This window comes from Sciurus vulgaris (assembly GCF_902686455.1).
Source record: "Sciurus vulgaris genome assembly, chromosome: 11".
In the NCBI taxonomy this organism is placed as follows: domain Eukaryota; kingdom Metazoa; phylum Chordata; class Mammalia; order Rodentia; family Sciuridae; genus Sciurus; species Sciurus vulgaris.
The window spans coordinates 117,498,286-117,512,496 of NC_136472.1; the positions used below are offsets into that span (position 1 = coordinate 117,498,286).

Sequence of the window (14,211 nt, forward strand, 5' to 3'; positions counted from 1 at the left end):
GCAGGAGCTAGTCATGGCAAACTATACAAGAAGGGTTTCAGGAAATTATGAGTGCAGAAACTCCCCAGTCTGAAGAACAGACTGGGTTAGAACAGAAGCGGTTGGGGACCTGAAGCTTAGTGAGCATGACAGCAAGTCGGGGGGAGACAAGACTAGACAGGTGGGCTGATCCAACGACATGCAGCCCTACAGACCAGGGGCAGTAAATTGAATCTCACCCCGGAGCAGAATCTGGCCTATAGCCCGTCTTTGTACAGCCCACAGGCTAAGAATGGAACAAAAGAACAAGAGTATTCATGCCATGATAATTATATAACATTTGAATTCTAGGGTGGTTTTGTTGGGATGCAACCTTCTTCACTTATGGCCACACTGCCTGTGTCTGCTATGACGATACAAAGACATAGTTCAGTATTAGAAATATTTAAAATATTTACTACTTCACCCTTTACAGAAAGAATCTAACGCAGACTACGGTCAAACATTTGGATTTTAGTCTACAGCCACAGAATCTGGACACAAACCAGCTTACCTGGCATAACAAATTCATAGACTGCGGGTGTCTAGGGACTAGCACAGTGACAGCTAGCACTTTGGAGCACTTGTATTTATCAGATACTTAAGTACTTTGCATGTGTAAACTTTGATCTTCTTGACAACCCTATTCAGTTGATACTAGTTCCTGATTTATGAAAGAAGAAACTGAGTCTTAGAAAAATTCGATAACTTGCTCAGAATCTCATGACTAAGAAATATTGGAACTGAGACACCAATTCATTGACCTGGTTCCAGAGCCTGAAGTAGAAGTTTAAAATATTTTTAAAAGAAGCTGTCTATGGTGGTGCACGCCTGTAATCCCAGTGGCTAGGGAGGCTGTGACAGGAGGATGCAAGTTCAAAGCTAGCCTCAGCAATATAGTGAGGCCCTAAGCAACAGGGCCCTGCCCTGTCTCAAAACTAAAATTAAATAAAGGCTAGGGATGTGGCTCAGTGGTTGAGTGCCCAGGGTTCAATCCCTGGAACATATATATATATAATATATATATGTATTATATATATATGAATATATAAAAATATTGCAAATATATAAAAATATTGCAAAAGACTGAAGCATCTGGGAAATGCTTGGGTTTTTAGAACACAGGTATGAAACCCAACTTTCTTCAAACCCCCTCACTTACAGAGAAAGCCACTAAGGTTGGCCACCTCTCCAGACAGAGCTCCATGAGCTGGTACCCAAAGGTGGCCTTTGCTGTTCTCTGATACAGTCACCTGAACCACAACTTCCTTCTGAAATCATTTTTTTAAATCCCTAAATATTTTATTTATTTTTAAATCTTTTTTTTTTTTATTTTTACAGACTGCATTTTGATTCATTGTACACAAATGGGACACAACTTTTCATTTCTATGGTTGTACACCATATAGATTCACACCATTTGTGTAATCATACATGTACATAGGGTAATAATGTCTGTCTCAGTCCACCATCTTTCCTTCCCCCACCTCTCTTGCCTCATTTTCCTCTACACAATACAAAGTGCCTCCCTTCTCTTACCCCCGCAGACCCCACCCCATTATGTATCATCATCATCCACTTATCAAAGAAACATTCAGCCTTTGGTTTTTTGGAATTGGCTTATTTCACTTTTCTCCAACTCCATCCATTTACCAGAAAATGCCATAATTTTATTCTTCTTTATGGCTGGGTAGTATTCCATTGTGTATATATACCACAGTTTCTTTATCCATTCCTCTGTTGAAGGGCATCTAGGTTGGTTCCACAATCTAGCTATTGTGAACTAAGCTGCTATAAACATTGATGTGGACTGGCGGAGGCTGAAGGAGCCGCGGTGGCGGGACCCGGGCGCGGGAGCTGGGCCTTGGTCTGCGCCCTGGGTCTTGCTGAGTTGCTGAGGCTGGCCTCAAACATGTGATCCTCCTGTCTCAGCCTCCCTCGTAGGTGGGATTACAGGTATGCTCCAGAAATGAGAAGCAGCCCTGAAAGAAAAGGGATCTAGGGGTGCATGGCAGAGGATGTCTTTAGGCATGAAGAGTAAGGACAGCAACAGGAAGGCTGAGCTTTGGGCCTGGCCCCTCCAAGGAAGAAACGGCCCCTAGCATCCATCATTAAGGAGGTCTGTGATGGGTGGTCTTTGCCAAACCCAGAGTACTACACCCTGCGATATGCAGATGGTCCCCAGCTCTACATCACGGAACAGACTCGCAGTGACATTAAGAATGGGACAATCTTACAATTGGCTATATCCCTGGTCTCGAGAGGGAGTTGTTTAGGGACCTGTGGGAACTCAGAGAAGGACCATCTTCTCAGCCTGAGGGTTTCCAGAAAGCCTTCCCAGAGAATGGGACACAGCTGAGATGCTAAAGGATAAGCTAGAATTGCTAGAGAAAGAAGAAAATGAAAGTTTCCGAGCAGAGAAATCAGGATGTCAAAGGTGCAGAGTGTGGAAGATGGGCTAAAAGAAGGAAGGCTGGTGGAAGAAGGAGTGCCTCAGAGGCTGGTGAGGAGCTTCAGCGTCCCAGTGAAGGCCACTGGACATGAAAGGATGGACCTGAGAAATCCTTAGGAAACAACCTTGATGACTTTGGTGAAGAACTGGATGTAGACGGCAAAGGGAGAATCCAAGATGACCCCTGACCTTAACCCTGACCCTAATCCTGACTTCTGCAAGAGCAGCCCTTTAAAGTCCCGGGCTGCACGCCAGCTGATGGAGAGGACCCAGTCATCCAACATGGAGACCCGACTGGATGCCATGAAGGAACTGGCCAAGCTCTCAGCTGATGTGACTTTTGCTACTGAGTTCATCAACATGGATGGCATCGTTGTGCTGACGAGGCTTGTGGAAAGTGGGACCAAGCTCTTGTCTCAATTGCAGGGTATGTGAGCCAGCCCATGGTGGACGTGTCAATCCTTCAGAGGTCCCTGGCCATCCTGGAGAGCATGGTCTTGAACAGCCAGAGTCTGTACCAGAAGATAGCTGAGGAAATCACCGTTGGACAACTCATCTCGCACCTGCAGGTCTCCAACCAGGAGATTCAGACCTACGCCATCGCACTGATTAATGCACTTTTTCTGAAGGCTCCTGAGGACAAACAACAGGATATGGCCAATGCATTTGCGCAGAAGCACCTTCGATCCATAATCCTGAATCATGTGATCCGAGGGAACCGCCCAATCAAAACGGAGATGGCCCATCAGCTCTATGTCCTTCAAGTCCTGACCTTTAACCTTCTGGAAGAAAGGATGATGACCAAGATGGACCCTAATGACCAGGCTCAAAGAGATATTATATTCGAACTAAGGAGGATAGCCTTCGATGCTGAGTCTGACCCTAGCAGTGTTCCTGGGAGTGGGACCGAAAAACGCAAAGCCATGTACACCAAGGACTACAAAATGTTGGGATTTACTAACCATATCAACCCAGCCTTGGACTTTACCCAGACTCCACCTGGAATGCTGGCCTTGGACTACATGCTGTACTTGGCTAAAGTTCACCAGGACACCTACATCCGGATCGTCTTGGAGAACAGCAGCCGAGAAGACAAACATGAATGCCCCTTTGGCCGTAGTGCTATTGAACTCACCAAAATGCTCTGTGAAATCCTGCAGGTTGGGGAACTGCCAAATGAGGCGCAATGACTATCACCCGATGTTCTTTACCCATGACCGAGCATTTGAAGAGCTCTTTGGAATTTGCATCCAGCTGTTGAACAAGACCTGGAAAGAGATGAGGGCAATAGCAGAGGACTTCAACAAGGTTATGCAAGTGGTCCGAGAGCAGATCACTCGAGCTTTGCCCTCCAAACCCAACTCCTTGGATCAGTTCAAGAGCAAACTGCGTAGCCTAAGCTACTCTGAGATCCTAAGGCTGCGCCAGTCTGAGAGGATGAGTCAGGATGACTTCCAGTCCCCACCGATTGTGGAGCTGAGGGAGAAGATCCAGCCTGAGATCCTTGAGCTGATCAAGCAGCAGCGCCTGAACAGGCTCTGTGAGGGCAGCAGCTTCCGAAAAATCGGGAACCGCCGAAGGCAAGAACGGTTCTGGTACTGCCATTTAGCACTGAACCACAAGGTCCTGCACTATGGTGACTTGGATGACAACCCTCAAGGAGAGGTGACATTTGAATCCCTGCAGGAGAAAATTCCTGTTGCAGACATTAAGGCCATCGTCACTGGGAAAGATTGTCTGCACATGAAAGAGAAAAGTGCTCTGAAACAGAACAAGGAGGTGTTGGAACTGGCCTTCTCCATCTTGTATGACCCTGATGAGACCTTGAACTTCATCGCTCCTAATAAATATGAGTACTGCATCTGGATTGATGGCCTCAGTGCCCTTCTGGGTAAGGACATGTCCAGTGAGCTGACCAAAAGTGACCTGGATACCCTGCTGAGCATGGAAATGAAGCTGCGGCTCCTGGACCTGGAAAACATCCAGATTCCTGAAGCACCGCCACCAATCCCCAAAGAGCCCAGCAGCTATGACTTCGTCTATCATTACGGCTGAGCCTGGAGCCAGACAACAGTACCCAGGAGGGATTTGGGCCCACGAGAGACACTCAGCTCTGGTGCCTTGTCTTTTGCTTGTACAGAAACTACAGTGACGGTGGTGGCCAGTAAACTCACCTCAGACCACCCAGAGCTTCCTCCTGGTCCCTGTCCATAGGAGTCATGGAGACCGGGTGCTTTGCCTTCCCATCATCACGAAGCCTGGGATTGGGCCATGAGGAATGAATGATAGGTGCCCTTGCCTTCCAGCCTAGAAACTGTGTCTTGAACTGGGCTTAACAGCAGCCACCCACCTTTCCTTCCTGAGCCTGCTCTTGTTGGCAGGATCCCATATGAGCCAGCGACGGCTCAGGAAAAGCTGCCTGCAGAGGACAGGTGAACAGGGCACGTTGAGAGCCTTGGAGTCCCTGTGGGTGGATTTGAATGTGGGCCTTGGGCCTTCGCTTTGTCTTCACAAGGGCTCACTCCAGCCTCATCCGGTGCCAAGATGCTGCTGCTTCTGAGGTTTGGCTCTGACATCTCTGATCTCCAGAGCTATCAGATCTCTCTTGTCCATGCAGGCATCAGGACAGATGGAAGTTTCTCCATACAAGCTCTCAGTCTCATCCTGGCCAGGCAGAGACCTCCAAGCCAAGTCCTGCCCTCTTACTCTCCAGGAACACTGCAGGGAAAGCCCCATTAAGGCCTAGGCCTAGACTGTGGTGATGTCACAAGATTCCACCTGGTCACCCCTACATTTGTATCTTTTCCTTCCTGGGGAAATCTCCCATTGGCTTGAGCTGCAGCCCCTCCAGTTTGTTTTCCCTTGGCCTTCCAGACTGTAGGAAGTTTGCCTTTCCTTCTCTCCTTCCTAGTGCTGTGGTTTCTGCCATTGGCCATGATTTCAGGGAGCTGGCTGGGGTCAGCCAAGGCCACAGCTGTGCCATGGGGCTTCCCTGGTGCTTCAGCACTTGAACCACATGCACATCCTCTCCCCCTGGGCCTGTTAACACAGTGGCATTCAGTATTGATAACCCAGCATGGTAGGTACTACCCAATGAAGAGCGTACTATATATTTTCTTTACTATAGGCCATACTTATACAGAACATGTATATATATTTATATAAGATCTACCTATCCTAGGACAGAATGTTTGCAGGGCAGTAAAATGGGAAAAAAGTAACACTCCCAATCATGAGCCAAGAGCAACCAGAGAACAGCCAGGAGCTTCCTGTCAGTAACCAGGTTTTCAATAAATACTCTTTGATGTAAAAAAAAAAAAAAAAAAAAACATTGATGTGGCTGGGTCACTGTGGTAATTTTAAGTCCTTTGGGTATAGACCAAGGAGTGGAATAACTGGGTCAAAATGTGGGTCCATTCCAAGTTTTCTGAGGAATCTCCACACTGCTTTCCAGAGTGGCTGCACAAATTTGCAACTCTACCAGCAATGTATGAGTGTGTCTTTTTCCCCACATCCATGCCAACACTTATTATTGCTTCATAATAGCCATTCTAATTGGAGTTAGATAAAATCTTAAGGTGGTTTTGATTTGTATTTCTCTAATTACTAGAGATGATGAGCACTTTTTCATATATTTGTTGATTGCCTCTATATCTTCTGTGAAGTGTCTGCCCAGTTCCTTAACCCATTTATTGATTCAGTTCTTTGTATTTTTGGTGTAAAGTTTTTTAAGTTCTTTATAAATTTTGGAGATTAGTGCTCTATCTGAAGTGTATATGGAAAAGATTTTCTTTCACTCTGTAGGCTCTCTTTTCACAGTGTTGTTTCCTTTGCTGAGAAAAATCTTCGTAGTTTGAATCCATCCCATTTACTGATTCTTGTTTTGATTTCTTGAGCTTTGGGAGTCTTGCTAAGGAAGTCTGGTCCTAAGCCAACATGATGAAGATTTGGGCCTACTTTTTCTTCTATTTGGTGAAGGGTCTCAGGTCATTTCTTGCCCAAATTGTTTCCAGAATGATCCATTTGATTAGATTACAGTTTCCCTCTTCCACAAAATCCCAGGTTCACAATTGTTGGATTTTTAGGCAGAAGCTTTAAGAGCAAAAACTTTAGTTGTCTCTTTCCTTTTTCAGAAAAATCCAACCTAGCATGGATCCTGCAGGGCTGAGATGCTACCCAGCCACCTAGGTCTATAGATTTATGTAGGCTCCTGTATGTACCACACAGCAGGGTGCTCTGGACTGTATTAAATTCAAATCTCCCAGTCACCTTAGGCTGTCTACCTATTTTGTAGATGAGGAAGATAATTCCAAGAATTAAGTGATGTGCTAAGCTACACAGCTATGAGAGACAAAGCCCAGTTGACCAGCCCATCTCTGCTTCCCACACCCACATTTATCCCACTATTTTGCTGCTCCTAGGAAAAAATTTTTTTCTGAATCAATAACTAATTTCAAAAGCTGCTGGTCTAGCTTAGAAACTCCATTGTAAGTTTTAAAACAGTGCTCAAGGAGTCCCACCCCAGGTGCAAATTAGCAGCAGCATGTGCTGGGAAATGAGGTGAGTCCATCTCTCTCCCCGACCTTGGGAAAGGCCATGATTCTCCACAAGAGCCATGAAAGGTCAAGAAGAAAGTTGAGACCCCTCTTGTAATTACAACAAAAACCCCAGTGGCTTCCACACATGGGGAAATCCCCTATTTGTTCTGACCCTTAAAACCGTGCATCTCTAGCCTATTTAATAAGTATCTCCTTTTTCAGTTTTTCCCCTCTGGTAACCCAGGTGGACCAGAGTGACCATGGGAAATAGGACATTTGCTTCTTTCTCTAAAACATGACCTTCTTCTACCAACAACCAACTGATATTTCCTGTTGGTAAAAGAAACATAAGAATCTCATGGAGGCTCGGCACAGCGCTGGGACTCGGAGCAGCCACTGGGGCTCCGGCGGCTGCCCAGGGGAAGAGTGGCGAGGAGAACTGCGTGGACTCAGGACACCGGGGCCTGCCCTGAGGAGGAGGAGAGGAGCGTGGCCACTTGGATTCGGAGAGACGGCACCAGAGCTGCAGGCGGTTGCCAGAGGAGAAGCTGCGCGGCGAGCTGTTTGGAATCAGAACGACGCTTCTGAACCCCGGGGCCTGCCCTGAGGACGAGGAGGAAGAGGAGCGGCCGCTTGGATTCGGGTGACTACACCAGAGCTACAGGCGGTTGCCAGAGAAGGGGCTGCGTGGCGAGCTGTTTGGACTCTGACCACTTCTGAACCCCGGGGCCTGCCCGGAGGAGTAGGAGAAGGAGGAGGAGGAGCGCGGCGGGTCCTTTGGACTCGCAGTGACTGCATTAGCGCTCCAGGCGGCTGCTCAGAGGAGAAGGCGAGTGGTGAGTTGTTTGGTCTTAAAGTGACAGCTCCTGAACACAGGGGGGCTGCCTGGAGGAGAAGCGTGGTGGGACGCTTGGTCTTGAGTGGCCGCACCTGAGCTCTGGGCGGTGCCCAGAGGACCCGTGCAGCGGGTCACCTGGATTCAGAGCCACTCAGAGGGACTGCTCCTGAACACCCCGGGGGTTATCTGGAGAAGGAGGAGGAACGGGGAGGGTCACTTCGACTCGAAGTGATTGATTGCCCCGGGCTACGGGTGGTTGGTGGGAGGAGGAGGCACGAAGTGAGTTTCTTGGACTCCTAGTGACCGCACCGGCATACTGGGCGGCTGTCTGGAGGAAGAGGCCTGTGGCGGGTCTCTGGGACTCAGAGCGATTGTTCGGGGCCACAGGTGGCTGCTCAGAGGAGGGGCCACGCAGCCAGGCGATTAGGTGCAGAGCAGGGTCCCAGGATCTAGGAGGCTTCTGGGTGGAAGAGCCGCACAGAGACTGGCTTAGGGCGGAGCGAAGGTTCCAGGCCTGTGGGCAAATTCTCTGAGGAGGGGCAGCCTAAGGAGATTCATCTGTGAAGGGTGAGGCTCCCAGGCCCAGGAGGTAGGGCCGAGCCCCTGGAAACTTTGCAGAGGAAGGCAGCCCAGCCCAGGCAGTAGCTGTAAATTGAGGGGAACCTCTAGGAGGAAACTGACCAGCGAGACCTCCCCACTGGGTGAGTCTTCCCTGCCTGGTGAGGTTTCCCCACAAGGACGGTAAAACCAGAGACACAGGCCCAAACAGGCCTTGCCTCAGCCCACAGCCTAGGTCCCCTTTGGATGACCATTGGTCAACAAGTGGAGGCACCTCTGCCCACTAGCAGGGAATATACCCCACCTGAAGGCCACCACTCCTAGAGAGGCAGCTTCCTTGTGGAGCACCGCATTATCAACTTCCTCCAAGACTTCAGCCTACTGAAGGCTAAGAGGGGATATATATAGAAATCTTCAGGGACATTGTAAATCAACAGAGGAAATCTGCAATATCTCAGCGGTCCACTGATACCTGAACAATATGAGAAAACAAGGAAAGAAAATGATGCAAACAAATCTAGATGTTACATCAATAAAACCCAATGACAGCATGGCAGAAGAAATGACAGAAAAGGAGTTCAGAATGTACATAATTAAAATGATCAGAGAAGCAAACGATGAGATGAAAGAGCAAATGCAAGCATTGAATGATCGCACCAATCGACAGTTAAAAGAGCAAATACAGGAAGCAAAAGATCATTTCAATAAAGAGTTAGAGATATTGAAAAAAAAACAAACAGAAATCCTTGACATGAAGGAAACAATAAACCAAATTAAGAACTCCATAGAAAGCATATCCAATAGGATAGAACACCTGGAAGACAGAACCTCAGACATTGAAGACAAAATATTTAACCTTGAAAACAAAGTTGAACAAACAGAGAAGATGGTAAGAAATCATGAACAGAATCTACAAGAACTATGGGATATCATGAAAAGGCCAAATTTAAGAATTATTGGGATTGAGGAAGGTCTAGAGAAACAAGCCAAAGGAATGAACAACCTATTCAATGAAATAATATCAGAAAATTTCCCAAATCTGAAGAATGAAATGGAAAATCAAGTTCAAGAGGCTTACAGGACTCCAAATACACAAAATGACAACAGACCCACACCAAGGCACATTATAATGAAAATACGTAACATACAAAATAAAGACAGAATTTTAAAGGCTGTGAGAGAAAAGAACCAAATTACATTCAGGGGGAAACCAATACGCATATCAGCAGATTTTTCAATCCAGACCCTAAAAGCTAGAAGGTCCTGGAACAACATTTTTCAAGCCCTGAAAGAAAATGGATGCCAACCAAGAATCTTATACCCAGCAAAACTTACCTTCAAATTTGACGATGAAATAAAATCCTTCCATGATAAACAAAAGCTAAAAGAATTTACAAAAAGAAAGCCAGCATTACAGAACATTCTCAACAAAATATTCCATGAGGAAGAGATGAAAAACAAAGAAGCAAATCAGCAAAGGGAGGAATTATCCTAAAGGAATTGTCAAATAAAGGAGGAAACAAGTTGTGTCAAACAAATAAATAAACAAAATTTTAAAAATGAACCAAATGACCGGGAAACCAAATCATTTCTCTATAATAACCCTGAACGTTAATGGCCTGAATTCATCAATCAAAAGACATAGACTGGCAGACTGGATTAAAAAGAAAGATCCAACAATATGTTGCCTGCAAGAGACTCACCTCATAGAAAAAGATACCCATAGATTAAAGGTGAAAGGATGGGGAAAAACATACCATGCACATGGACTCAGCAAAAAAGCTGGAGTATCCATCCTCATTTCCGATAATGTGGACTTCAAGCCAAAGTTAGTCAGAAGGGATAAAGAAGGTCATTTCATACTGCTTAAGGGAAGCATAAATCAGCAAGATATAACAATCATAAACATCTATGCCCCAAACAGTGGCTCATCTATGTATGTCAAACAAATCCTTCTCAATTTCAGAAACCAAATAGACCACAACACAATAATACTAGGTGATTTTAACACGCCTCTCTCACCACTGGACAGATCTTCCAGACAAAAATTGAACAAAGAAACCATAGATCTCAATAACACAATCAATAATTTAGACTTAATGGACATTTATAGAATATACCATCCAACCAAGAGTGAATACACTTTCTTCTCAGCAGCACATGGATCCTTCTCTAAAATAGACCATATATTATGCCACAAAGCTAATGTTAGCAAATACAAGAAGATAGAGACACTAGCATGTATTCTATCAGATCATAATGGATTGAAGTTAGAAATAAATGAAAGAGTAAAACACAGAAACTATTCCAACATCTGGAGATTAAACAATATGCTATTATATGATGAATGGATAACAGAAGATATTAGGAAGGAAATTAAAAAATTCTTAGAGGTAAATGAGAACAAAGAAACATCATATCAAAATCTCTGGGACACTATGAAAGCAGTACTTAGAGGGAAATTTATTTCATGGAGCGCATTTAATAAAAGAAGTAAAACTCAACAAATAAACAACCTAACACTACAGCTCAAAGCCCTAGAAAAAGAAGAACAGAACAGCACCAAAAGTAGTAGAAGACAGGAAATTGTTAAACTCAGAGCTGAAATCAATGAAATTGAAACAAAAGAAACAATACAAAAAATTGACAAAATAAATAGTTGGTTCTTCGAAAAAATAAACAAAATTGATAAACCTTTAGCCACACTAACAAAGAGAAGACGAGAGAAAACCCAAATCACTAAAATTCGGAATGAACAAGGAAATATCACAACAGACAGGATGGAAATACAAAACATAATTAGAAGCTATTTTGAAAATCTATACTCCAACAAAATAGAAAATTTCGAAGACATCAACAGGTTTCTAGAGACATATGAATTGCCTAAACTGAATGAAGAGGACATAAACAATTTAAATAGACCAATTTCAAGTACTGAAATAGAAGAAGTCATCAAAAGCCTACCAACAAAGAAAAGTCCGGGACCAGATGGGTTCTCAGCCGAGTTCTACAAAACCTTTAAGGAAGAGCTCATTCCAATACTTCTCAAAGTATTCCATAAAATAGAAGAGGAGGGAACCCTCCCAAACTCATTCTATGAAGCCAATATCACACTGATACCTAAACCAGACAGAGACTCATCAAGGAAAGAAAATTTCAGACCAATATCCTTAATGAACATCGACGCAAAAATTCTCAACAAAATTTTAGCAAATCGCATACAAAAACATATTAAAAAGATAGTACACCATGATCAAGTGGGTTTCATCCCAGGGATGCAAGGTTGGTTCAACATCAGGAAATCAATAAACGTAATTCACCATATTAATAGACTTAAAGTCAAGAATCACATGATTATTTCAATAGATGCAGAAAAAGCATTTGATAAAATACAGCACCCCTTCATGCTCAAAACACTAGAAAAAATAGGGATAGTGGGAACATTCCTTAACATTGTAAAGGCCATTTATGCTAAGCCCATGGCTAATATCATTCTAAATGGTGAAAAACTGAAAGCATTCCCCCTAAAAACTGGAACAAGGCAGGGATGCCCTCTTTCACCACTTCTATTCAACATCGTTCTTGAGACTCTGGCCAGAGCAATTAGACAAACCAAAGAAATTAAAGGGATACGAATTGGAAAAGAAGAACTCAAACTATCCCTGTTCGCTGATGACATGATTATATATTTAGAGGAACCTGGAAATTCCACCAGAAAACTCTTAGAACTCATAAGTGATTTCAGTAAAGTAGCAGGTTACAAGATCAATGCCCATAAATCCAATGCATTTTTATACATAAGTGATGAATCTTCAGAAAGAGAAATTAGGAAAACTACCCCATTCACAATAGCCTCGAAAAAAATAAAATACTTGGGAATCAATCTCACAAAAGAGGTGAAAGACCTCTACAATGAGAACTATCCAACACTAAAGAAAGAAATTAAAGAACACCTTAGAAGATGGAAAGATCTTCCATGTTCTTGGATAGGAAGAATTAATATTGTCAAAATGGCCATACTACCTAAAGTGCTATACAAATTCAATGCAATTCCAATTAAAATCCCAATGACGTACCTTACAGAAATAGAGCAGGCAATTATGAAATTCATCTGGAAGAATAAGAAACCCAGAATAGCTAAAGCAATCCTTAGCAGGAAGAGTGAAACAGGGGGTATTGCAATACCAGATCTTCAACTCTACTACAAAGCAATAGTAACAAAAACGGCATGGTATTGGTACCAAAATAGAAAGGTAGATCAATGGTACAGAATAGAGGACACGGACACAAACCCAAATAAATACAATTTTCTCATACTAGACAAAGGGGCCAAAAATATGCAATGGAGAAGATAGCCTCTTCAACAAATGGTGCTGGGAGAATTGGAAATCCATATGCAACAGAATGAAACTAAACCCATATCTCTCACCATGCACGAAACTAAACTCAAAATGGATTAAGGACCTCGGAATCAGACCAGAGACCCTGCAGATTATAGAAGAAAAAGTAGGTCCAAATCTTCACCTTGTTGGTCTAGGACCAGACTTCCTTAACAGGACACCCATAGCACAAGAAATAAAAGCTAGAATCAACCACTGGGATAGATTCAAACTAAAAAGCTTTCTCTCAGCAAAGGAAACTATCAGCAATGCGAAGAAAGAGCCTACAGAGTGGGAGAATATCTTTGCCAATCATACTTCAGATAGAGCATTAATCTCCAGAATCTATAAAGAACTCAAAAAACTCTACTCCAAGAATTCAAATAGTCCAGTCAACAAATGGGCTAAGGAAATGAATAGACACTTCACAGAAGAAGATCTACAAGCAATCAACAAACATATGGAAAAATGTTCAACATCTCTAGTAATAAGAGAAATGCAAATCAAAACCACCCTAAGATTCCATCTCACCCCAATTAGAATGGCGATTATCAAGAATACGAGCAACAACAGGTGTTGGCGAGGATGTGGGGAGAAAGGTACACTCATACACTGCTGGTGGGGCTGCAAATTAGTGCAGCCACTCTGGAAAGCAGTGTGGAGATTCCTTAGAAAACTTGGAATGGAACCGGAATGGAACCACCATTTGACCCAGCTATCCCACTCCTTGGCCTATACCCAAAGGACTTAAAATCAGCATACTACAGAGATACAGCCACATCAATGTTCATAGCTGCTCAATTCACAATAGCCAGACTGTGGAACCAACCTAGATGCCCTTCAATTGATGAGTGGATAAAGAAACTGTGGTATATATATACAATGGAATATTACTCAGCCATAAAGAATGATAAAATTATGACATTTGCAGGCAAATGGATGAAATTGGAGAATATCATGCTAAGTGAGATAGGCCGATCTCAAAAAGCCAAAGGACGAATGATATCGCTGATAAGTGGAGGATGACACATAATGGGGGGGAGGGAAGGGTTAGAGTTAGGGTTAGGGAGGGGGGCAAGTATGGAGGAAGGAACTACTGTATAGAGGGTAAAGAGGGGTGGGAGGGGTGGGGGGAAGGGAAAAAATAACAGAATGAATCAAACAACATTGCTCTATGTAAATTTATGATTACACAAATGGTATGCCTTTACGCCATGTACAAACAGAGAAACAACATGTATCCCATTTGTTTACAATAAAAAAAAAAAAAAAAGAATCTCATGGAATAGGGATCAAATGACAACTTGGCAGTCAGTTGAAGGGTAGCAGAATATGCCACTTGTAAAAAACAAAAAAAAAAAAGAAAAAGAAAAAAAGATGTGTATTTACCAAGGTGTTCTTCCTCCCCTCTCTACCAAGGACAATTTG

General features: G+C 43.7%; 1 protein-coding gene across 1 annotated transcript; it reads left to right on the top strand.

Annotated features, from left to right (window-relative positions):
* The first annotated feature begins 2,101 nt into the window (after positions 1-2,101).
* Positions 2,102-5,781, top strand: LOC306640306 (engulfment and cell motility protein 2-like). Its single transcript, XM_079104486.1, is given in 4 exon segments — positions 2,102-2,272; positions 2,708-2,888; positions 2,891-3,650; positions 3,652-5,781. Coding segments are annotated over 3 exon segments (1,794 nt in total). The 5' UTR covers positions 2,102-2,272; positions 2,708-2,728; the 3' UTR covers positions 4,526-5,781.
* The last annotated feature ends 8,430 nt before the right edge of the window (positions 5,782-14,211 follow it).